This window comes from Poecile atricapillus, chromosome 2 (genome assembly GCF_030490865.1).
Source record: "Poecile atricapillus isolate bPoeAtr1 chromosome 2, bPoeAtr1.hap1, whole genome shotgun sequence".
Classification (NCBI taxonomy): domain Eukaryota; kingdom Metazoa; phylum Chordata; class Aves; order Passeriformes; family Paridae; genus Poecile; species Poecile atricapillus.
Window position 1 is genome coordinate 80,165,608 of NC_081250.1, and position 25,217 is coordinate 80,190,824.

At 39.9% G+C, this 25,217-nt stretch overlaps 1 protein-coding gene and 1 long non-coding RNA gene across 5 annotated transcripts in view; one reads left to right on the forward strand and one right to left on the reverse strand.

The window, feature by feature from the left end:
- Positions 1 to 8,504, reverse strand: part of LOC131575772 (uncharacterized) — a 34,861-nt gene extending 26,357 nt beyond the window's left edge. Inside the window, exons 1-2 of the long non-coding RNA XR_009276854.1 lie at positions 8,430 to 8,504; positions 6,090 to 6,178 (exon numbers count right to left, since the gene is read on the reverse strand). This is a non-coding gene — a long non-coding RNA (uncharacterized LOC131575772). The remainder of the gene's footprint in view (positions 1 to 6,089; positions 6,179 to 8,429) is intronic.
- CTNND2 (catenin delta 2) overlaps positions 1 to 25,217 on the forward strand; it is a 691,061-nt gene that overhangs the window by 384,040 nt on the left and 281,804 nt on the right. For 3 of the 4 annotated variants that reach the window (XM_058831646.1, XM_058831647.1, XM_058831648.1), the window contains 2 exons: positions 279 to 451; positions 7,954 to 8,521. The exons of the other annotated variant lie outside the window; for it this stretch is intronic. In XM_058831646.1, coding sequence (XP_058687629.1) covers positions 279 to 451; positions 7,954 to 8,521 — 741 coding nt within the window. The remainder of the gene's footprint in view (positions 1 to 278; positions 452 to 7,953; positions 8,522 to 25,217) is intronic. 4 annotated transcript variants of the gene reach the window in all.

A 25,217-nucleotide genomic window follows, 5' to 3' on the forward strand; every position in this document is an offset into this window, starting at 1 on the left:
CAGGAATTCTTAATCAAATAGTATGGCTGGATTTATTCAGGCATAGAATTTCACCAGTCAAAACTACTTTTCTTTCAAAGAAAGCAATGCGTGTTGCTTGAACATGATGACTGAGTGGTAAAGAAACGAAGTAATGCATGTACTTTTATTACTGAAAAGTCAAATTCTGAAAATCTGAAGCCAGATACATCTGATTATTTCAAGACTCACTTGACAGATAATATAGGTATGCTCTTTAACTGAGGCTTTCTGACTGCTCTCAAATGCTGTCCCCACAGGGCCCAGCCTCCTCTCCCAAAATGCACTCCAGCTCAATTCCAAACCTGAAGGATCCTTCCAGTACTCAGCCAGCTACCATAGCAACCAGACCCTCGCCCTTGGTGAAACAGCATCCACCCAGCTCCCGTCCCGCAGCAGTCAGGCCAGAGGTGCCATCCAGAGCTACAGCCAGGTATGTGTCCTAAGCAATTGTGGTCTCTCACACCTGAAATTGTGTAGAGTAGCTCCCAGGAAAGAGCTGTTCGGTGCTTTCCACACCTGAACTTCTGCCTTTACTTTCTGTCTTGTTCAACACACTTGCAGCAGGGTGGAGATACCATCTTGATTTTTGTAAATCTCTGGTGGATTGACTTGCATAGTAATAAAGTAATCCTGATTAACAAGGAGATCTGCATGCCAGATTTACTTACTTGCTTGCATATATATTTTGGTAAAGCATGTTCAAGCATTTAACTTTCAAAGCAAATTTCTGTGACTGCTGATTAGATGTCCATCCTAAGATGTAGGACCTGCCAGCATTGGTCTCACCACATTAGTGAAAGCAGTAAGTGTCAGGGAACAGAAACAAAGCCAGGCTGACACCAGATGTAAAACCTGCCTGGGATATCATACCTCACATGGTGCTGTGGCCTCATCTCAAGTGTAGGAAACATTTTTTTCACCACATATTGTAGGACAGTCGCCTCTACATTTGAAACATTTTGAAAGATTGCCTCAGATACTCGTGAAAACTTTGTATATCTCTCTGCCTATCTAAACCATCCCTCCTGGCGCTGACATGTAACCCTCTCACCTTCTGTATTTTCACCGTGACATCAAAGCCACTCAGCAGAAAGTTAAGCTTCAGTTTAGACAAAAATTTCATGAAGTGTTCAAGCCTCTGTACATAAGCAAAATCTGACTGTGTTGTGTTGATCAGCACAGGTTATTTTGTATGTTTAGATGCTAACCATCCTAGCAAAGCAGATCATCTTAGTGTGATACCAGGACATTTTGCAGTTCAGGCTTCTGTAGAAGAGAGTAGTTATTTGAATTCCAAATCCTTAAATTGCTAGGAGATTTCAAATATTAGAGTCATTGCACAGTTTGTAGGATACTGAGAGACATGCAATATTCTATTCTCACAATTTCCTCAGAAAAGCTCCCTATTCTCTAAAACTGAAAAATTAAATAAAGCACAGTTAAATTAAATGTAAAATTGGGTAGGTACTTTTTTTTTTTTTTTTTAATAGACTCCTTTACACCAAAAAAGACCTCTAAGAACAGAGTCTAAATATTAACCCAACACTGGCCACCTGTGAATCATGTCTCCAACTGCCACATCTGCATGTCTTCTAAATACCCTCAGGGATAGTGACTTGACAACCCTTTCGGTGAAAAATTTTTTTCCTGACGCCCAATCTGAACCTCACCTGGTACAGCTTGGTATGAGGGGACAGAAAATAGATTTTCTTTTTACTTTCCTCTACATTGTACTGTAGATATTCCTGTAGGAAAACAATTCAGGGAACTTAATAAATTTTCACACTACGATGCTGCAAAGGATGCTGGACAACTTCAGATGAATTAAAATATATTTTGAAAATACTAACAAACTGCCATATAAACTATGAATTAATACAACTAAAAGTATATAAAAGAGGTTTTAAAAGAGGTAAACAGGAAGAGGAAAATTCAAAAGTCAAAATTAAAAAGTTTTAATATGACCATTGTTGATCCCACAAATACAGGGGAAAAAAAAGTCAATCCTAAGAATTGTTTTGTTTTATCTATTATAATTAAAATAAGCCTCAGGAGCTGAAGCTTCTCAGATTGTGATAATTTCCTTTGGTATTTGTGTGCAAGGAATATAGCTATCTCTCAACATGAGTGATAGTCCAAATGCTTGCAAAATAAATGTAAATATTCCCAAGGCCAGCTGTGACAGCAAGAACAATTTGTGAAAATGCAATTGTATAAAAAAGAGAAATTAATCAGTCTTGAGACTTCCCGTATAGTGTTGAAAAGTGCAATCTAACATTTTTGTTAATTTGGTGGAGTTCATTATAGATCATAGAGTTTTTCCAGTGCTTTGCCTACTTTAGAACACAAAACTTTTATCTTCTAAATAATACTGGGATAGGATTTCTTAGCAAAAACTGCTCCTCTGGCAGGGAATTACTGTGCTTCCCCACTGAAAACTGCTTTTCAATGTCCAGCCAGGTTTAGTGCAACTTTGAGAATTATCATCTTTGTTGCAGAGATATCAAAGGAGTATAAGGCATAGCATGTACTAAAAAGAGTAGTTTTCTACATGCTCTGCCATGTGTTTTCAAGGAAACAAGAAAGGAAGTTTACATTCTGGATGAGGTCTTGTTTAGCTGTTAGTAATGCTGTAGTCTTTTCACAGGCTGTGGCAGCAAAACAGGTAAATCCCTACTGTGTATTATCCTGTGCACCTGATGCTTTTGGATTGAATAAGCTGGCACAGAATTGGAAAACCTTAAAAACAAAAAAGTAGATGGAAATTAAAGGTGATTGAAAAGTATTGAAAACCCATTTTACAGTTAGTGTTCTAACTGGTCTCCTTTTTCCTATAAACAATTCATAAGTTTGTCATTCATCAGACCACCACACCTCACTAACAAATGAGTGCCAGAATGCATGAAGTTTTTAAGCAGAAACTGTATACTGGCCACAAGGTAACAGGCTGCTTGATAACCTATTTAGACAAAACCTAAAATAAAGATTTCCATTCTAGTAGGTACGGCCAATGATGACATGTTTAAAACCAGATTTCAAATATGAACATAAGAATTTTTCTGTCATAAAGGAAACAAGATGAAATCTTAAGATAGATTACTCTTATTATGGCACTCAGAGAACAATTCACTAGTAGAGATTATGGCAGTGGAAATCTGCAATGCTGCTTTGATTCTACCATAGGTAATGACTGTACCTTTCACTGCTGCTTTAAAACCAGAGATGGACCATCTCTGGACACTCTGAAAAAATCTCACACAATTCTGCTTGTGGATGTAGAAGATTACAATTACCTACCTTCATCTATATGTATGATCTTTGAGAGCAGGATCAGGTAGGCTGACAAATTTTCCTAGGAGTGTTGGAATTTTGTAATGGAACAATGGAACAAAATCAGGAGAAAGAGATGGAATATGCCATATTTGAGGGATCCAGAGGTATAGTGTGGCACCTGTTATTGTATAAGAGCATTTGAATATAGGTAGCACCTTCCTAGTCAGGTCAGGAACTTAAAAATTACATTAAAGCAGTCCTGCAGAAGAAAGGCCCTTCTATAGGTCCTGCCCAAAGACTGAAGGGTGCGTCCCAGGACTGGGGAATGTTATGTAATTTCCATGCCCTCTTCTACCCTTTGTAAGAGTGCTGATAGAGGCATTGGACCACAGCAGAACTGTGCCTTGAGTGAAGCCTTATGAAGGTTCTTTAGGCTGACAGGAAAAAAAGTAGCCCTCAACAGATTGGCAAGTCTCGCAGTCTCTGAAAAAGCTAAGAGCATCACTGAGACTGTGAAACAGAGCTGTACCCAGTGGAATGTCCCTAGAAAACTAGTGGATGAACAAGTTTTCTGCCTAAAGCTACCAACACACACCAATATTTAAAAGCCAAAGGGGCCTGGACGGAGGTTTTCCACACAACTTGGAAAATCCTCCCAAAATCAAGAGAAAGGATTTCCTCATGGACCACAGTGTACTGCATATGACTATGTTAGTATTCATCAGATGTGACCTTGTTTGAGATTTTAAGGGCAAAGAGAGAGCAAAAATGAGTTGAAAATTGGTGCTAAACAAAAGTTCATCCAGACCTAAGATGGACATGTCAGACATACTCAAAACTCTGAGAGCAATCTCCAAGAATCAATACACTGATTCATAATTAGCAGGTGACCCCAAAGTTTCACTTAAAGTTGCCTAGCCATTTTGTAATTCCTTATCCATGAAAACTTTTCTGCAGAATAAATAAGTAAACAGTTATATGCCCCTCTCAATTCTACTCTATTGAACAGAATCTTATATTGCAGTCTTTTATTTACTCTTTCTTGGTTAAAGTTCCAATTCAAGTTATCAATTTGATTGTAAAAAAACAAAACAAAACCAAACAACAGCCACAAAATCCCCACACAAGAACAACCAAAAAAAACCGAAAACCCACCAAAAACCCAACCCCAAAAAAACTAATTTCCTGGAATTCAGGGCATTAAATGCTTGAATGAACAGGCAAACAACAGTTAGACTGTTCTCTAGTCTCCTATAATCTAACTGGATACGCTAAATAACTTTCTGTATGAAGCTCTAAAGATACTGTTTTGTATCAGTAGAAAATGATCTTTTTAGTAACATTTAATGGGAAAGAAAATATTTTTATAGTCGTGTTAATGTTCTCAAGTTTTTTTTCACACATTCTTGATTCTAAAAATGACATACCAGAATCCGTATCTTGAATCCAAATAAACAAGGGTACTTTTCGTTGGGATGCCAGGAAAATTAAACCTCTGTGTCTTGGAATAAATATTCATAGGGCTGTAGTAAGAAAGTCCTTTATTTTTATTCACATCTATGAAATAGGTTGATGGTAGATAATATAATTACTGAGAAGCAAATTTGCTCTTAGTTTATTAGCTTAAACACACTTTTGTTATCAAGTTGACAAAAATAATGGATAAATGGAAAAAAATAAGGGAAAAATACCATGGTATTTCATTCTTCCGTATGAAGTGTGTCACACTGCAGGGTGAACAATGATGTATCTTTATGGCTGTCTTAAGCCACAGACAGCAAAAAACACAATGAAAAACTAAACCACATTCTGTCTCTGAAAACATGTGTGGAGAATGCTGGCCCTTTGAAAAAAACCTAAAAACCTCACGGTACATTTAAGACAGGTCTGAGATTAGTCACATCCTAGAAAATACTGCATGCTAATGTTTTCATTGCAATCTGTTCATCTCTAAGTTCTCTCCTTCATACAGAGCAAATGCTTAGCTTTTTAGGAAGTGCTATACACTGCATTTTTAATTAAGCATTTAATTATTGTGTCCCACCACTACACCTTGTTCCCTATAACAAATCATCAGGAAATGGGATTTTTGGTTTTTTTTCTGAATTAGTGCTTGCAGAATACCTGCAGCTTTATAGAGATTTATTAGGAATATGGGATAATACTGGTTGAAATTAATTACTCAAAATCCTTGACACATGAAGCAGTGTAGAATTACATTAGAAAAAGAAATTTTGTATACATGATAGCAGTGCTTGGCTATAACCCTTAGGATCAATAAAAGTTACCAGTGCACTGCCAGCATGTTGAAGAACTGGTGCATTGGTAACATTGCAGAAGACTGTATTTTGGAACAGTTTATTACAAAATTATTATTATTATGCCACTTAACAGTCCAAAAAGTAAAATTTATTAACAAATATCAATTGATAATGTAGGTAGTTTGAACGGCATTTTGTTATGTGCAAGTTGCTCTGCCCATGTTGTCTTAAATCATGCCAGCCTGTTTTTGTTTAATGAAAATTGTTACCATATCATCTAAACCTGGAAAATGAAAACTGTACTCCTGTCAAATACATTACTGGACAGTCAGCTGAAGATTAGTCCTTCTCTCCAATTTAAAGCATACGTGGTAAGTAGCTCAGCATGAAAGTGGCTTTTAAAAGTTTGCTGATGTTCCCAGTTTTCCTTCCTGGTTTTTGTTAGGAGCCTTTCAAATGAGTAACTTGAGCTTGTTGACCATTTATGAAAATGTTAAGGCTTTTTATTTGAAGCTGTAGTGTTTGGTTACTCACTGCTGCAATCCGAACAGTCCAGCTCAAAAGACAGCAGCTACTTCCATCTGTGAGCCCCTTGCTCACCTGGCAGTCACCATACAGAGCACCTGGAGGGGAACAGTTTACATTTCATTTGTGTGTAAAGCCTGCTCTGTGAGGTGCAGAACCTCTCAGAGCCAGAGAGGTTTGGGTCTAGCAGTGCTCCTTTGAGAAGCCTGAACAATGTCAGTACTGGTAGCTTCTTCCATGTTACTAACAACTGAGAGCAAAGCTCCAGGAGGAGCTTCTCCAAAGCCTTGTTTCTTGTCTCTGTCTAGGAAAATACATATTCTTCCCCCAGATACAAAGAAGTTAAGATCAGGGGCAGGCTCCAGAAATTAAAAAAAGACAGAAACATTTCTAGTGGGCATACATAGGAAGAAGTACAGATTTCTGGCATTTTGAATCTTGTTTTTTTTTTTTTTTTGCTCTGATTAGTTATATTGTCCTCAGTTCCTGAGCAAACCCTTTATTGAATATCCTAGTACAAATAAATCAAATTTCATACCAGGAACATGGTGCTTTGGCCCACTTATTTTTTTGAAGGATGCTACCGAAAAAACACATTGCTATTCAATGAATAACAAAGCTGCTGTTGGCATTCACAACACCTCTTTGAATTGAGTCACAAAATTCATTATTCACATTTTAAAGCTTCTTCTGGCAAAGGAAAATCAGTAGCTGAGAGGTGTGTGTGTGTTTGGGCAAAGCACCGGTCAGACCAATTCAAATTATGCTGTCATCTCCAAGGATCCAGAGCACGTTCTCAGGTTTCAAGTAAATCCCCTGCATAACCAGAAAAAAAGCAGTATCTGAATCCAACAGTGCATCTTCCAACCGAGCGCTGAGCTCTTACTCACTGCGGGGTGCAGTTATGAGAGGATTTTAATGTTACCAGACTCACAGATGATCTCTTGAGCCTCAGATCCCGATAAAAAAATAAAAAAGAGGGAGCCGCCTGTGTGTGAGCGCGAGCTCCATCCTCTGCGGCTTCAGAAGCAGCTCAGGCACAGAACGGAAATTTCTCATAGGCAGCATTTCCCGAGGATTTTCTCTCGCTCCCTCTTCCCAGCCCCCCTCAATTACTGGTCTTAGAGGGAACTCAGCGCTGCCTTGCCCGCGGCCAGCGGGTCGGCGCAGGGAGCTCTCACCCTTCCTCCCTCCCTAAGCAGAATCCCCGCTGGAGGCGGTCCAGGGAAGCGCCTGGCCCTGGCAACTCTTCCCGCACCCCCCGCCCACTTCGTATCGCGTAACAAGTACGAGGCGGCCGCTGTCCATGCTGCCAGGGGGCTTGGCGTGCCCCGGCCTGGGCTTCCCCTCCCTCCGCCCTTCACCGAGGTTGGGGCCGCAGGGCAGCGAATTCTTGGTGCGGTGCCTCTCCTCGTATAGACAGAGATTGCTGTGATTTAGTTACTCCACTAAAGGCTTTTCCGAGACTTCGGCCGCTCTTCTCTATTGCGTGCAGAATAAAGGGGCGCAGGTGTATATATATATATATATATATATATACATATATATATGTATATCTGTGTATATGTATGTACCTAAGTATATGAGCCGGGACTAAACTCTGCCCCAAGGCCGGGTGCCTGCTTCAGCCGTCGGGAGGAGTTTCGACGCCTCTCGACGCGAGCCGCTTTTCCCCTGAAAGGCCGGGAATGGTTTAGGAGATTACCTACTCCCGTAATCCCGCGGGCGCCGGGTGCCGGCCTAGTTCGAGGTCAGAGAGGGGGCTGCGTGCGGCCGGGTGGCTGCTCCGGCCGGCGGCCCCTCACCGCCCCGCGCAGGGCCTGGAGAGCCGGGCGCCCGCCGTCGCTGACGCCTCTGCCTTTCCTTCCCGCAGCAGGGCCCGGGGGGCCGCGGCGCCCACCCGGGCGGCCCGGAGCCGCCGCCGCCGCCCGCCGCCCCGCAGCCGCGGGAGCCCTTCGCGCCCAGCCACGGCAGCGCCTTCCACCTGCCCGAGCCCCAGCACGCCGCCGCGCTCTACTACGCCAGCTCCACGCTGCCGGCGCAGCGGGTGAGCTCCCCGCTGCCCGCCCAGCCCGGCGGCTCCCCCACCAAGCTGCCGCGGGCCGGCTCCGCCGCCGAGGGCGCCGCCTACGCCACCGCGCAGCGCCTCTCCTCCCCGAAGCAGTCCCCCAGCCGCCTGGCCAAGTCCTACAGCACCAGCTCGCCCATCAACATCGTCGTCTCCTCGGCGGGAGTGTCGCCGTCCCCCATCCGAGTGACCTCCCCGCCCACCGTCCAGTCTAACATTTCCTCCTCTCCTATCCACCAGTTAAGCTCCACCATCGGCACTTACGCCACCCTGTCGCCTACCAAGCGGCTGGTTCACGCTGCCGATCAGTACAGCAAGCACTCCCAGGAGCTGTACGCCACCGCCACCCTGCAGAGACCCGGCTCCCTCGCAGGTAAAACCGCGGCCGGCAGCGCCTCGTGTCCGCTGCTGCGGTGGGGTTCGGGGATGCGCGGTGCTGCCGCGCCCGCGGAGGGAGGCGGCGAGGGGCGAGGGATGGCGAGAGGCGGGGTGGCAGGGCCGCCGGCCGAGGACGGGAGGGAAGGAGTGGGGTTTGACAGAAGAGCGGTACTTAGGGGAATTGCGAGTGGGTTTCATCCCGGGTCGTGCCCGGAGAGGTTGCCTGCAGCTGCGTGAGTAAAGTACCTGAGTTTTCCCGGCACGTCCCGCCTTCCCGGCGCCGGGCAGGTGTGCGTGCTGCGGGGGAGGGCGGGCTCGCCGCGCTCCCTGCTGTGACCCGCGTTGCGGGTGGGGGGTTTGTTACTATGGCGAATCCCTTCTCTGCCGCGATGAGAACCTGTGGGCCTTTCGCAGGGAATCGCTCTTCCCCGGATTTACATGCGGCTTAGGCGTACTTGCTAAGTTTGGGGTTACTTAGCAGGAACTCCCAGTGTGCCGAGTAAGAGGTAGCGGTGATTTGGCTCCAATTGCTCTTTGGGGAGCAGCCTGTTATAGCTGATTTGAAGTCTTTGTAAACGCAGACTTTGAGCAGATTCTAGAAGTGAGATACTGGTGTGCTATTCCCCAAACCATCTCTTTGCTAAACTGAGAATCCTTCAGGGGTGGGATTTTTGTGTTCTCAAAATTTCCAGTTTCATTGCTATAGTAACAGCTGCTATGCTCCTATGTTCTCTTGTGTGACATAAATAGATTTGAAGATAAATAGGATACATGAAGAAGTTTGGCTGACTTTATCATCAGGTACACAAGTTTCTTACTGGAGTGAAGACCTCACCCTCTTTTCTCCTCTCAGCCACCTCCCCTCCCCCACTCCAGCTGTTGTCAGCATCCTGTATAATTCCAGTGTGTCTAAACACACAGATGGAATTAACTAATTATAAAATACAGTTTTGATCTGTCTCCTTGTAAGAACTATTTGCTGGATTTTTTTCCTATTTAAAGGGCAGGAGTTTTAAAACTTTGTATCTTCATATATGTATATATATATATATGTGTTTATATGTATAAAACAACACATTTTAATTTCAGAATTAGTAAAGTGAGAGTATCATTAAATTAAGGTAAAATTCAAGATCTTGGGATGCTTATATCAAGCCTGTTGCCAAATACTGAGTCTCAGAATACTAAGTGGTTTATTTAGCAATTATATTAATACAACTTTTGCTGTAGTCCAACACACTGTTGACCACAAGTATTAAGTACTGCTTTTGTACAGTGGAAATATAGAATCGCCACAGACTTTGTATTTTAGAGAGTTGTCTAACTTTGTACTATAGCAAGAGTTGTTTGAGTCTAAAAAAAGCATGGACAACACTGCCAGTATCAAAGGAACAGAGAAAAAAATCGAATTAAAACTTAAATACCTGTGACTATGAGCTATTAGTATTTGCCTAATTTTTCTAATCTTTATTCTAGGATAGAGCATGCTTTGGGTCGTTTCTGACATGCACAGTACTTTCTCCTGTTTATGGACTATTAGCATTGAACTTCGTGTTATGTTGGGGGTTTGGTTTTGTTTTTTTTTAAGAAGGCATCTTTATAGTATTGCAGCGTCAAATCTGTGATGATAGCTTAGTCTAAAACTTATGGAGGGGTTAAGGTCCAGCATAATGACTGTGAAGTCACTGTGCAGCTACAGAAACTGTTAGTCCTGGGCTAGATTGAAGTTGAAACGTGGATTTAGGCTTTTTTGGCCTTCTTGACCAATTATGCTTCTACAGACATTCCTACAGAAACTCCTAGAAAAGGATTTTCTACTTTGTTTTGAATAAAAGTTAAGGAACTGATATTCATTTTCTTGGATTGCTTTTAAATAAAAGCTTTTGATAAGACTGCTGCATCTTGCATAACCTGCATCTTTTTAAAGCCTACTGCAGGGCGTTACCAGATTTACTGATTTATGGCTTTGGTGAAAGAAGAAGCCTATAGATGATACATGCATTTAGGAAATGGCTGCTGTATTTTTGTGTGGATTTTCCTATGGGAGGGAAGTAGTGATTGACCATTTGAGTTTGCTTTTGAGTTTCTAAAAATTGATAAAGCAGCACTAACTTTACCAAGTGTTGGGCTAATCAGAACAAACATAACAATCTACTGGGTCACTCATCTCTTAGGGACTTGATTTTAAGATATGTAAAAACCTTCCTTGCTTTATCTTATAACAAACTTCAGTAAGTATTAGGTGGCAGACCTGAAGAGAGAGACTATTGCTACTTGAAAGACTCAGTGTAAGCAACACCATGTTAGTAAATACCTTTTGTTTCTTTTTCCCCACAGTGGTGACATGCCTTTCAAGTAGTCCTTGAAAGGAGCTCTATCACATGATCCATTCTTTTGCAAAGGTTTCCTATTGTGTGCTCCTACCCCTTATTTTCCACTGCCATTCTTACACATGTTCCTTCTGGCCTCCCTGCTATCCTGGAGTTACACATTTGCTAGCAGTGTTAAGTGCCTGACTAATCTTCTAGACTTTCACTGCATTCACTGAAGCCAATGGACTACTCAGAGGCTTAAAATTAGCACATGCTTTAGAGTTAGACAGGATCAGATGTTACAGATACTACTAAGGCAATCTTAAATTTCTTCTTTTTCTGTAAGTATTTTTGCTCAGAATATGTTTGGAATTTGAGCTGTAAGTATATTATATTTTTGCAGGAGTTTTTCAGTCATTGTGTTAGAAATCAGACCCTCTGAGAAGGAGAGCAAGCAATTGTATTTTGAAGAGCTAATGTTCATTAAATTGTGGTTTTGCTTCTTGTTTAAAACATCCAAATATGAGTTGAAATTTTTGGGGGTTTTTGAGAGAGAGAGGAGGAGGAAGAATGGAGAACAGTTGTCACATTGCACTGATTGATGGTTTGCCTGCTGTGATTAATATGAAGTTACATTGGTATGTATGTGTCATCACAGGGATGATGTTATACTAAGTAATCTTTTTTATATCTGGCAATAAAAAAGAAGTATTTGTAGTAATTACTTGAAACACAAATAATGCATTTATTTTAATTATTTTGGATGATACTAGGAATTTGTCCTGGAGCTGTCTCGTTCATGAATACTACTGGGTTTCAGTGTGCTGACAAGCCAAACTGTATCAGTGCCAGACTTAGATATTTAAAAGAGAAGACATTCAGATAAGGTCAATTTTTAAAAAAAAATTCAAATAAAAAGTTACATAGATGGCCCAAAACATAATCTGTGTGCGACTTAACTGAGGAGATAGCATTATTTATATTAATTTCCTACAAATTTGATTATGAAACAACTTGAAATTATAAAAAGGACAATTCTTAGCCTTCATCCTGAATTTCAAATGAAACATGCAACAGCGTGCAATGACTCAGTTTTAACCGAGTAACCTTAGAAACGTCTTCAGAAATGGTTTTTAGTCTAGTTATATTAGAGCTGCTGCCACTGCCAAGTGTGTGTGTGTGTATGGGTGTGTGTGTACATGTGTATATAGTGGCTCTGGTGAGTGTACATTTGCTGTGTTTATTCTTAGTCTAGCTGCTTCATTGCTGTGATCTGCAATTACAGTTTTAGAAGTAGTTCTCTGCTCTGCACTGCTCCAAAGCATATTCGACCGTCTGTTCAAGCAGCGATCCAAATCCAGAAAGCACAGTTTGTAAATATCTTCTTGCAGCTTCCACACCTGGGCTGAGCTTTGGTGTGCAGCTGGGAGCCAAGCTCACCAAATCAGCCCATTTTGCCTGGAAGGAGTGTGTAGGACAGCAAGCAGCAGAAATATGGGAAAACTCAGGAGGCTGGTCATGGCACAAGTGCCCACTACTCATGCTCTTCTAAAGTATCTCCTGTTGGGCAGAGTGAAACAGACAGTACTATAAGAGTACTGAGTTTATTTAGGAGCAAAGGGAAAAAAAACAGTCAAAGTGTGTTGTTCAGGTGATTTGTGCCTCAGATTATGTGGCTGGTAGCAGCCCCAATGTTACAAAGCTACTCCTGCCTCTTCATCCAGGTTTAGGGAAGACTAGGGACACATAATGCAATGGAAAGTAGTTTTATGAATTGCCTTATTACAGAAAACTAAAAGAATAATAATCCTGCTTGAAGATTGCACCATGTTTCATAAGCTGTATTAAAAGGTTAAGTTTATGAAATGAGTGTTGGTGTGAATCACTTGGTATGTTAGATAGAAAGAATATTGTGCAGCTATCTTTCGTTTAGTGGTGACACATTCCACTGAAACTATCTGCAGCATCCCTCTAGACAGCCCTGCTGCTACCAGTGTTGGAAACTTAAGTTCTAAGCCTGGTGTTTACGATCTTCTTTCAAGTCCCTGTAAAATCAAAATGGAAAAGAATTTTTCCTTTCTGAGTAGGACTGTGTGCAAGTGTAGTGCTAACATTAAAATAACACCAGTTTATTTATAAAAATGTGGCATGGGTTAATACATAAAATATGCTTACTCTTTATTGAGCAAAGAGTTCTGAGTTGATCAGTGTCTTAATTGGTTCCCTCTGCTCCTTCATATGCTTTGCCTCACTCACGTCTCTCTTTTCTGAGGACCTTCCTTTACCCTTTCTCCTTAAGCAGCTTTTCACTGCTTTTCATGACATGTTGAGCCCTGGTTTCCGGTTGGGGTTTATGGCAGGAGTTCTTTTTGGTTTGATGGTGAGTGTTGACATGTTAGAGCATGTCAGTGTGCAATCATGGGGGCACAGATCAGCTTAAGCAACTTTGGGATAACTGATGTACATGACCTCTAGCATGGATTGATGTTTCCTTTCGATTGCATGAAGATATTGGATCATCTGTATATCACTAGTTCATTGCCATCTTTAAAAAATTACCTTGTTAAGTATTAGAGGTCTCCAGTAAATCATACTATGCTTGTATTTGTGCTAAAAGAACTGCATTACTGTTAACTTAAAGCCAAAGTGAATCTAAGTCACCCCAGAATTAAAAGTTCCCTGTGCCTTTAAATCCCCACCTGAGACACACAGCTGAGCTAATAGAATAGTCTAGGTGTGATGTGCCATTATACATTTTTGGACAGACAAGGAAGAAAAATATTTGGGTTTTTTTGTTTGTTTTTTTCTTTAGAATAAACTCTTGGACCATCTATATGATTGATCATAATGGAAAGGACACTCAGTTGTTTCCAGTAACTATTCTGTATTTTTACAGAAACCCATGAGTATCTCTTTAATAGGGAGAACCAAATTGTTTCGTTAATTTTAACCAAAGTGGTTTTCCATAGATTTTTTTTCTAAGTTTTTTTCCTTTGTTTTTATTAGCTGGAAAATTCCTTTATCTGCTGCCAGAGCCTTTACGCATGATAACACTGTTAATGCTCTTTTGTTCTGGGACAGACACTGCAGTCTTAGGAAGTTTTTTTCTCCTTCTACTTTTGTTTGTTTTGAGATTCTTTGTTTCAGATAAGAAAACGAAGTGGAAGATTTTGAGTAATATCCAGCAATATTTCAAATATTAATCAGAACATAGAATTTGGTGGCTTTCTGATACAAAATTACTTGTTTCCACATTGCAGCCTGGAGGCTAGATACGTTGGTGTTGGTTTGTAGTTGATACAAGTGCACAACTCAATGTTCACTTTGCTTTTCTTTGTCACTTACTCTATTTCTTTAGCAGTAGTTGTGTTTCTAATTGTTACAACTGGAACTGTTACAACAGTGCTCAGTTCCAGCTTGGAAGAGGTATCCACAGTGGACAGTGTACAGCAGGAAAGCAGAATGAATAAGGTGGATGACTTTGAAATATATTAGTATTGCTGTGATTTTTGGTCCTGTATCTTTCAGATTTAGATTGCATGACATTAATTTGCTCGTCAGAGAGGAATAATTGTCAAGAGCCAAATAAGAAGCCCCATGTGCATCTTTGAGCTAATGAACTTGATGTTGGCTCCTAGTGTGAGCAAACACAAAAAGTGTGTCTAAACTTGGGTCCTGTTCTTTCACTGATCATCACCTGTCCCTTTGTTTCCCATTCTTGATAAGGGACATTGTTTGACTGATCCTCCTAATGATCTTTCAGAGGGGTGTTAAATAATATTGTAGACTAACAAGCTTTTGGGCAAAGAGCACCAGTGTGCAGCACTGCTGAAAATGCGTTCAACTTGTATAAAGCTTCAAATATTTTAACCAAATGACTGGGAAGCTGGATGGCAATGGCTGTTTCTGGGATTTTAGATGAATGTAACATCAGACATGCTTCTGGGGACTACTGAAGCCTGTGCTGTTGCTTGGTAACCATGCATGTGGTTTCTGTCCTCTGGTCCTGAACTTTAGCAGTGTACCTAAGAAGGCCAGGATTCAAATTTAACCATGCAAGCAACTAAAAGAAATTTCTTAAGCATTAGAGCAGAATTTGAAATGTCTCTGCTTATATACCTGCCAAGCAGGAGCACAAGAAGGAGGTAAAGTTGACAAAAAGCTAGGAGAGGAGTCTTTGTCCCTTGCAAAAGTATGGTTAAACCAAAGAGCTGGAATTTGCCAGTTTTTCTTGGCTACTGAAATCCACTGGAATGTATGAAGTCAAAGAGCAGTGTTTTGGGAACCTGACTTCATAGAACTGAGGTTAAAGCAATGGAAATGTATTAACCAGTGTCGGCACTACATTTCCTATGCTTGTCTTGCTTAGGTTGATCTGTGTTCTTTTTAGTATGAGATTGCAGAAAGAGAATAGGGCCTCATAAATGATTATATATCCATACTTTTGGGTCTTAAGGGTGTGCTGGTGAGGCTAAATCTCATCCTTGCCTATTACAACCTATTTTTGCCTTCAGGTCTCAGTGGTGTCCTCATGTACCTCTTGTCCTCTTCAGCTGCTAGAAGTACGATTCTGTGGCATAGGTCTTTGGCCTTGAACTCACTTCTTGAGAGAAGAAGAGAGTGCTGTTGTATGGGATGGGGAGTATAAGCAAAGGCAAGGTCCCCTTCTATCAAATTTCTGACACTCAGGCTTTTGTGGAATCAGTGAAAATATTTATTTGTGTTGTACAGTCTAAAATGGGATGACTGTGTTTGTCTTGCTTGTGCATTGGGCCAAGAAAGCACATGTGAAAGCTGCAGCTTCCTCAGTCTCAAACCCTGTTGCAAGGTGTTATTCAGTACCCTGGAAACGTTCGTTGCAAAAGTATTGATAAAAAATGACAGAAATCTTATGTTCATCATGGTCTTTGGGTATTTAAAGGAAGTGAGAACAAGTCCTTCATTTTTACTGTGGTGGAAAACATATCCTTTCCAGTTGTTGTGGCACAGAAACTGTTAGGAGTAGATGGAGTAGCTGAGGTTTAGAAAGACAGTATGCAGCTCATCAGTAACATAAGCTTCCATTTGTTGGCATATATAATGGCTTTTTTTTGTTGTGTGCACACACTTTCTTTAAAACAGTGCAGGTGCCTCTAATTAAAAGTAATTAATTATGGCAGAAAGAAGATGGCAAACTGGGCCATTGAGGAAGGCCCCCTTTATTTAAGGCCAAAGCTGGGGTGGGGAGATTTCCCATGTCTGCCCATGCCACATACAGAGTGCTCATAGGTGAAACACATTATTTGTCAATGGTAGCAGCTGCCAGAAGCTACACTGGACCAAATTTGCTCTATGAGCAATCATGGGAGATAAATGAGGCAATTTTTCAGTAATCAGATTTGAAGATCACATAGATGTGGACCCAGAACAGAATACCTTTTGATTTTATAAGAGTGGTATTGGAGAAGACAGAGAGACATTGTCTAATGATTATGAATTAATGAAACTACGTTATCATAAGTGGTTAGAATTAAAAGTTAAAATTTAATATGCTGAAATGAGAAGGACCAAGTGATGACTAATCTTAAAATTATAAGGCATGGCATATGAAACTGCCAGTTGTATCACATAGATTTTTAATAAGTACATCAAGTTGCAACTTACAGTGTGTTGGTGAAGAAGTGTCCCTGCCTGTGACAGGGGGTTGAAACTAATTTTTAAGGTCCCTTACAACCCACACCATTCTATGATACTATAATAGAAAAGTGCTATATTAGTTTGAATACAAGTGGTGTGAAATGTCATGCAGTCCTCCCTTTACTGAGGAAATTTTTGATTATGCTTTTCTATATTTACTTCCTCCATAGTCTGTGTCTATCTTGCCTTATGGTCCCTTATCCTCTCTGTCCAATCCAGGTGCAAAGCATCCCTTTGGTTAGCTAGCCAGCTGTGCTGCTCTCAGGCAGTAAAAACTTTTGATCATAGGGCTAAAGTTGTCCCTGGGTTTAAAGAGTGCTGCCTGGGAGGTAAGCAAGGGTGGAGAAGGAGCTGTGAACCTCTAGTACTGCAGCAGATTTCCTGTCACTGGAGAGCAAAATGACACCTCTCCATGGGGTCTTTCCCCCACCCACAACTTTCCTGAGCATCCTGGTTTGGTGGGAATGCAGTCATGTTTACATTTGATCACCAGAAGGTGTCATGAGCTCTTCAATGTCCTGGGAGCATGATCTGTAAAGGAGGGTGAGTTGAACTCTCTCAGATATTTCTAGGGGAAAAGAAGGTAGAGGGAGACAAGATGACAGCCCTTTGCATGTTTAGGGCTAATATACCCTGGAGAAAAGGAGGACTTAGTGAAAGAAAAAATTACAGATCTGCTCGTCACAGTGCTTTTTGGACATTATAACATAAACTGATAGAAAGGATAAGGCATGAAGGTAGTGAATGGTTGATGGGACAGTTTGCAATATGAGTTCTCCAAAAACAGATTGTGCTGGAATGACCTACTTACTGACCTTTTCTTAGATGATATTTGATGTCTTTCTATTTCCTGTCAGGGTTTTGAGCATGGATTTTCTGTAGTGCCACTTGGGAAATATTTAGTTAAGCTATAGAAGATGGATTTTCTTGTAAGAGTGCAGTTGGGCATGGACCTGGGTAAAGGAGCATTTTCAGTTTGTCATTTTGAAGATTGAAGTAATGGAAAGGAAGGGTACTCCTAATAAAGTTCCATAAGGAGAACTCTTTTGGCTACTTGAAAAATACTTCTACATTTCATTATCTTGTCACAAAACCATTAAATAATCCAAGGAAACTTCTTGATAGTGGAATATTAGGAGGCATTTTTTGAAGAGAGGAAGATAAATCTTCTGTGGAAAGGGTTTTGCACATGGGAGGGAAAGAACAGATTGGAGCTGAGGTAATAATACACTTAATAGCTGGTTACATGTTCGGCATCTTTGGCTGAAAAGGAAAGTAGAAAAATACTTCTGTGACCTGGTTGAGTATAGCATATCTCAGCCACCTGTATTAGGAGCATAATAAAGTATTTCATGGCCTAACATGGCCTCACATAACAAGCAAAACTGGCTGTATTACACAGGGTTAAGACTTCATCTGGAGAACTGTATGCAGCTGTGACCCTCTGTAGGCAAGAGACACTTTCTAGCCTTCATCTCTTCTGAACCATCCTGCATGGATTATCAAGAAATAAAGAAGCTTGTTGTACACAGATCCGACTTAGTGTGTTTCCTCCATTTCTTAACAGAGGAGAGGCTGCTCCATTACATAGTGTCACGTGGTAAATAGAGGTTATTTGCTAAGAGTGCTGAATCCTGGTAAGAATAATTAATTTGATTAAGGATTTACTTTCTTTGAAAAAAGATGGGATTAGTTGAGTCCCTGGCAACTTTTGGGATAGTTCATCCCTGCCCATGGTGAGAAGTGTTTGGAACTAGATGATTTTTAAGGTTGTTTCCAACCCAAGTCTTTCTGTATTTCTACAATTCATCTGACCAAGGAGGGAGTGAGAGCTAAAGCTATCTTCTGAGTGGCTTTTCACCATCAGCCTTTGATTTTAGGGCTTTGACTAATCAACCATGATGTGTTTGGAGCATCTTTGTCAGCTAGTGCTCCTCCGTTTTCCCTCAAAAGATTTGAACTTGATGGCTCTAGTGAATCCAGTGACCCCCCTAGCCATGATTGCACTTTGGTCTCTGACCAAACTTCAAAGTTTTCAAGGTTTATTCATGGAAATTTTGTGTTTATTTCTGTATGAAGTTGTAGTTCCTGTGTAGCTCGTCATCCTTGTCTGTTTTGAATTTTGAGATGCCTTTGGCAAGAGTCAGCTAATGCTGAACATAACTGAGCATCTCCTCCAAAGTGATCTAGTTTATATTCTGCCATGCTTAAGAGCCTATCTTGTGAATCCAGGAATTCAATAATTAAATGTCTTAGCTGAAAAACTCTTTTTCTCTGAAGTTTATCAAGGTTGTGATTGCATGTCACTGCTTTTTTCAGTCTAGTAGATTTTTGTACCACTTTTGTAAAATCAGACAAAACTTGGTGCACATATCTTCCAGCCAGCCATATGGCTATGGAAGTACTGGCTTCACAGGCAAGGATACCATTGACATGCAAATAGTGTCAATTTGCATTTATAAATAACCAGGAACTAATTGTATGACACTTCAGAATTCCTCAAGTGCTTGTCACCTTTGGATTCCAAAAGGAATCTCATTCTTCTAATTGAAATTCGTGTTAAAGCCATTCTTAAAGATGAGCATTGTCAGTAGTTCATTGCAAACTGCTGTGAACACATTTCTTATGTTCCTGATCTTAGATCTGCTTTGTTTTTGCCAGTGACCTTCTTTCACCATTTGTCTCCTGCACCATTTGTCATGACCATTTCATTTTAGCATGGACTCTCTGCTGGAGTGACAGCACTCTTTCAGCCTGTGGTCCTTTTCTGGCCATGCTTTTCAGCAATAATCTGAATTTGTGAGGTTAATCGCAAAGCCTGTTTTGCTGTGTTTATTTCTTCTCTGCTCTTTTTTTTTTTTTTTTTCCCCTTACAATAAGTTCCTGCTAAAAGGAATCTGTAGCCATCCATTTCCTCCTTTGCGTGTTACTTGTTGTGGAAGGTTTTACGTAAGGTATTTTTCTGAATTTTTGGAAGTTGGATACTAAATGCATGCTACTGAGTGATTGCTATAATAATAAGAATAATGAATTAAAAGAGAACTTTATTTTATGGGATGTAACGATTATTTCAGGATAAATTTTAAGTCCTTGAGCTACTCATGTCATGGTATAAACAGTATTCCTTTTCTTTGTCTTTGCATTTAGCATTTCTTTCATTTAGAGCATCCCTATTAGAATTGTTTTAGATTATAATGGTTTTAGTAATAGATTATTTTAAGTTGTCTAGCAGAGGTCTCAATAGGTATATAATGGAAACAACCTAAAACTGGCTTAAATAATGGTAGAATAATCTTTTGAGCTTAATTGTAAAAGTGGGTAATTGTTGGCCTAAACTTCTTTACAGGCATAATTAAATTCTTTAGTTAGATTGTATTCAAATTGATTATGTATACATTTAGTAAACCATTCACATATTTTAAATGCAACGAGTCTGAAATGGATAGTGACAACTTGATGAGTAATAGAATGTGTCACAGAATATCCAGAGATATCTTCCCTTTCTTGAATTTGGCATTGAGAAAAAGACAAAGATAATGAACTCCATTTTTTTCTCCTGGAATGTCACATACTTACACCTCATGTCTTGGTGAGGTCCAGAAACCAGGGATTGCAAGTAAGTGTTTACTGAGGAGGAGAAAGAATGTTAAACACTTTGTCTTCCCAGAGGCTATCAAAGATGACCTTACATGAACGAACAAATACCTACTGATGCTTTTCTCTATTCTTTTAGTGAAAGGCAAGTTTGAGTACAAAGACTAACAGATAAAATTTCCAAAAGTTAGTATTATTCACACCTCTAATAATGTGCAATCTTCTTGCAAATGGAATTACAAATGATAAGTTGCCAACACTTTTCTGTGAGCAAACCCCACATGCAGTGTCTGAGATTTCAACTGTGTCAGTCAGAAACTGGAACACAGGTTTTCAAAACAAGAATATTCATAATAAGTTAATACTTTTTAAAAGGTGCATGCACAATCCAGATTCATTAGAACTATGTTTGCCTTTTCTTTATTAGCAGGAAAACCTCTTGGAACTGTGGACTTCTAGGAAGGACAGTACAATTAGATAAAGAATTCAGGTTCCCTAGCAAAAGCCAGTTGAGGAATACTGTAGTTGCGCAGACTTGACACTTCATTGCCCAATTGAGTTTTGTTTTCTGGTGTTACCTTTCCCACAGTGTTGCACAGTGACTGTTTTTTCATTTGGGAACCACTGTTCCACAAAGCAGTTTCCTTAACAAATTCTCTGTGAAAATCTTGAGAATTTAACTTCTAGTTGGATTTAAGCTCTAGATATTCTTTCTGGTCTCTGTGAAGGGAGGAGTTGATGTGGAAAGGTTTTCCCCTTCCCCCTGCACCAGAGCTGCTGTTAGAACTTGCTCTGTTTAAGATTGACTGAGCTGATGCTCGGTTTGGGGGAAGGCTTCAGAATTGCTGGGTTTTTAGCTGCTGTGCTTTTCCACAGTGTTAAACACAATCAGAAAGTTAAAATTTACCAGCAGGCATTAGTGCAGTAGTGCCTGATTTGTTTTGCTGGAGGCAGCAGTGCTTTTTAGCAAATCACTCAAACTGCTAGAAGTGGTCTCAAGCCCTTCAAAGATCATTGGGGTTCTGGATGTTTAGCCTCTGCTGCTGCTTAACCAGCAGAAATTGGGTCTCTATGTTTGCTGAGGTACAGCCTTATGAAAGAAGGCAGACACAGCATTGCGGAATTAAGGACACGCTGTTACTTCCTTTTGGTTTGCAATCCTTGTCAGTGAAGCATTCACTGTGGGGTTTCGCACAGTCTCCCATAGAGGGATCTTTTTCTGGATATTTGCTTTTACGGCATGTCTCATCAAGTACACAAATGTTTCATTCCTTTACTTGCTGAGTTGAATGCATTGCCACAGTCCCTGCATCAGCATAGAGCCCATGGTGCAACACAAACTATTAGCATTCAGAATTGGAAATAATAAATTTTTATCTTTTGTAAGATAAGTAAAACTTCAAAGATTTCAGCTGCTACAAAGGCCTAATATTATTTTCAATTGTGTAGCTGTGGTGAACTTTCCAAACAGCTTATGCAGAGCTGCTTGGTCATGTTGCTTAGTAACATCATCCTGTTGCTGAGGCACTCAGCCCTCACTCAAAGTGCAGAATGAGCAGGAAAGTTAGGAACAGTGATTTGTATAACCAGATAGCAGCATCTGTTCCCATTTATGCATGGGACTTCTCTTCCCTTTTCTTGTAAAATTGGCAGGATTGAGGGGCATGGAAAAGGCAGAGCTTAAGAGAGGGGAGTGAAAAAAACCCAAACAAATGCGAAGTAACACCCAGTATGATCATTTGCTAAATGGTTTAAAAAAAAAATAAATTATATTCCTTCCCTGCTGAAGGCAAGTTGTTGATGTATGGTAGTGGTTGCTTTGGGGCAGTTTCTGTTTTTAGTTTTTTCTTCATTGACAATACCCTAGATCAGAAATGAAATAGGAATTATCTCTCTGAACTTGCCCGTCACATTTAATCTGCTATTTCTTCCTGGCTATATTTGCCTCTTATATCTTTGCTCCCATTCAAACTTTTCTTTTCCACTAGCAATTTATTTTTGTTAAAATGTTTTAAGCAGGTGAATGCTTTCAACAGAACAAGGGCAGTAGCAGAAAGAAGACAATGCTTGGGATGAGGTACAAATCTGTAGTGTTATTTTTTTGTTTTCCCTAGATTCCTAGAATTATAATAACTGATACAATACTTTGCAGTAAAGTCAGATTGCATGACTAAAATCATAGACCATTTAAAAATATTCTTACCTTTATTTTTCTTTCAAATATGTTGAGAAATATAATGGATGCCAATATTTGGTTAAAAACTAATTTAAATGGGGTAAAAATTATGTGGATACTTCTTCTAAGACATAAGTTTTATTGAATGATTTTTAAGGTTTACTTGGGGCCTATTTATTACACTTCTAAAAGTGTAATCCCTTTTTTTCTTCCTTCCTTTCTGTTTTTAGCACTGGTGTGAAAACTGCTGGTCCTAGTTCAGATGCTGGTTTTGTGGTGTCCTTTAAGCAGCCAAATCCAATCTGTTTTGAGGAGACTTTCCTAAGATACTTAATCTGGTTAATGGACAAATTATGTCTGGGAAATTCCACAGTGTGAGCTGAACGTGGCAGTATGCTGATGGTCACACTGCTCGTAGGTTTGACAGTGCAGTGAGAGTTTGCAAGAAACACTCCAGACCATGCATCGTATTGCACTTCAATCTTTTAAGTAGAAAACCTGAGGAAAAGCAATCCAAGATACTGTCAGGTGAGACAAGGCTGTTCTTTCGGTTCTGGGGACTTAAATGCTGGGGCACAGACCTTTTGTTTGGTGGTAAACTCCTACAGTGTGGGCTGAGGATGCCAAAGTAGCATATCCATGGGGTTTTTTTCAGACATCCAGAATTTGATATCAGCTGAACGACATCAATGTGCAATTAGTCAATTCACGGAGGGCATTCTTTCTTTGTGTAGTCCCAAGTCATAGAGAGAATGATGTAGTGAGAATGGAAAAAGTGTAAAGACAGAAATGAGTTTTAATTCTGTGCTTTCATTAGTTAATCTTCCATTCTAGTATTTCGGGAAAGAAATCATTGATACATTTGTGTTTGTGTGTATGTAAAATCCAAACAGGGGAGAATCCTTTGTTTAAAAAAGCCCTAAACCCAGTTAAAAAGAATTCACTGCAGACTCTGTCCTGATTATAGTGGCTGCAGATCCTTTAGTGTGCTAGGGGCCCAAGCTGATATACCAAGGTGTGCATTAGCTGGTACTGCCATATGGCCTGTCATGTCTTACTGGTTAATTTAACCATCTGTCATGTCTTAACAATTTGTATTCACTTTCAGTAGTCAGGTTAGAATGGTTTTCTTCTCTTTGTACAGTAATTTTCATCACACAGTGCTGTTACATTCCCCTTATCTGAGTTTTTGATTAGTTCTATTTATAGCCATATTACTTTTTGATCATACTTTTCTTTTCCAATGTTATGTCTAGAAGAAGTATACATTCAGGCAGGCCTTTTGGAGATATTTCTGCATAGATTTCTGGCGCAAAACAAAGTCAGTATCAAAACTTGAACTGTGAATATTTGACTCTACTTTTTCTCCTATTCACTTCTAATTCTGCACTTGTGTTCGCATCAATTTCTTTACTATGGAAATTAAAAAAGGTTAGTATCTGTAAAACATGTTTCATTACATATGAGTTCAGAGTAAAAAAATCTCACATGTTGTTTTTTCAGAATTACAGTGAAACTATGACCTGAACTACTGTATATGTATATTTATTTAATAACTAGCATTATTATTATGCTGCTGTTTATTTAATAGTAGTATTTCAGGACAAGCATCTAAGAGAAACCTGTCAAAAAGGATTTTCAGCCATGATGTGCTATTTAAATCAAAAAGTTCCTTCAGTCCTCTGAAAAGCATGCAACATATCAAAGCCACAAAATTCCTATGATTCTCTTTCGTATTCTGTGCCTGCAGGCCTTTATCTCAATGATGGGCTTATTGTAGTTTTACTGTAGTCCAGGGTTGGTTGTTGTTCAGATTTTTAAAAAAAACTTGTAGTCTAAGCAATGTTGTCATTATATTTAAAATTAAGAATTGATGCAGCCAGCTGTGGATCTTTAATCTTCCTTGTCAGAAAGATGCATCATCTAAGTGCAAAGTGTTGTAGTGTGTTCAGTCTGATTGTGATACTTAGAGCCTCAAGTAGCCAGAGGTCTGCAGTATGTTGACAGGTGTGGGGTTGCAACAAAGTTAAATTAATTAAACTAAATTAAGTTGTTAACATGTAACTGATAAGGGGTAATACAATGGTTGTTGATTGTCAGCTCATGTCTCACTAATGATGTTCCTCCATCATATCCATAAGGAAATTGTTTAACAGGACTCTTGATCAATGAATACATTATATATATTATATATTAATGACCAAGGATTTCCGAATGAGGGCTGAATGGTTTATCTGGTCAAATTTGAATGGGTTTTTTTAACATTGAGATTATCACTTGCATATTTTGTGTTTCCAAGGAGCTCTTAAATCCTGGACAGTACTGTTTGTTCTCACTATTAGAGATGTTTAGAGAGTATTGTGACTTTGTAGGGCTTCTTCTTAAAGCTGAAGCAAGGCAGAATGACAGGTTATAAAGGCTTTCAAAAGAGGCACAGATGAAAACTGTCCAACATGTATTAGACCATACGAAAATGCCCTTGATTATCGCTCTATTAGGAACGGTGAGAAGAACGACATAGACTCTCTTGGGAGTCGATCAGGAGAATTTCTCTCAGTTTATTGCTTCAGATCTTTTTTATAGACCGATACGTGAAAAGGACAGAAAAGAAACTCTTATTGGTTCGTAAACTAACACATCACCATCATTGGTCAGTGGGGTACACCACCCCTCGACCTTCTCTTGCAAGAAAACAAGGAACAGACGAACAGCACCTGCAAGGCTGTTTTCTATCTCTGAGGATTGTTTTAACTCCTCCTTATGAATTCCCAGGCCACTTTCCCAGGCAAGACTGAGAAAGCTATGTGGCCTGCAATTTCCACAGGCACCGTGCTCTCTACTTCAGAGTTAGCATCCATACTTGATCCATTAATTTCAGTAATTTTAATGTCTTTAGTTTCTTGCAATAACAAATGCCAATATATTGGTTTACT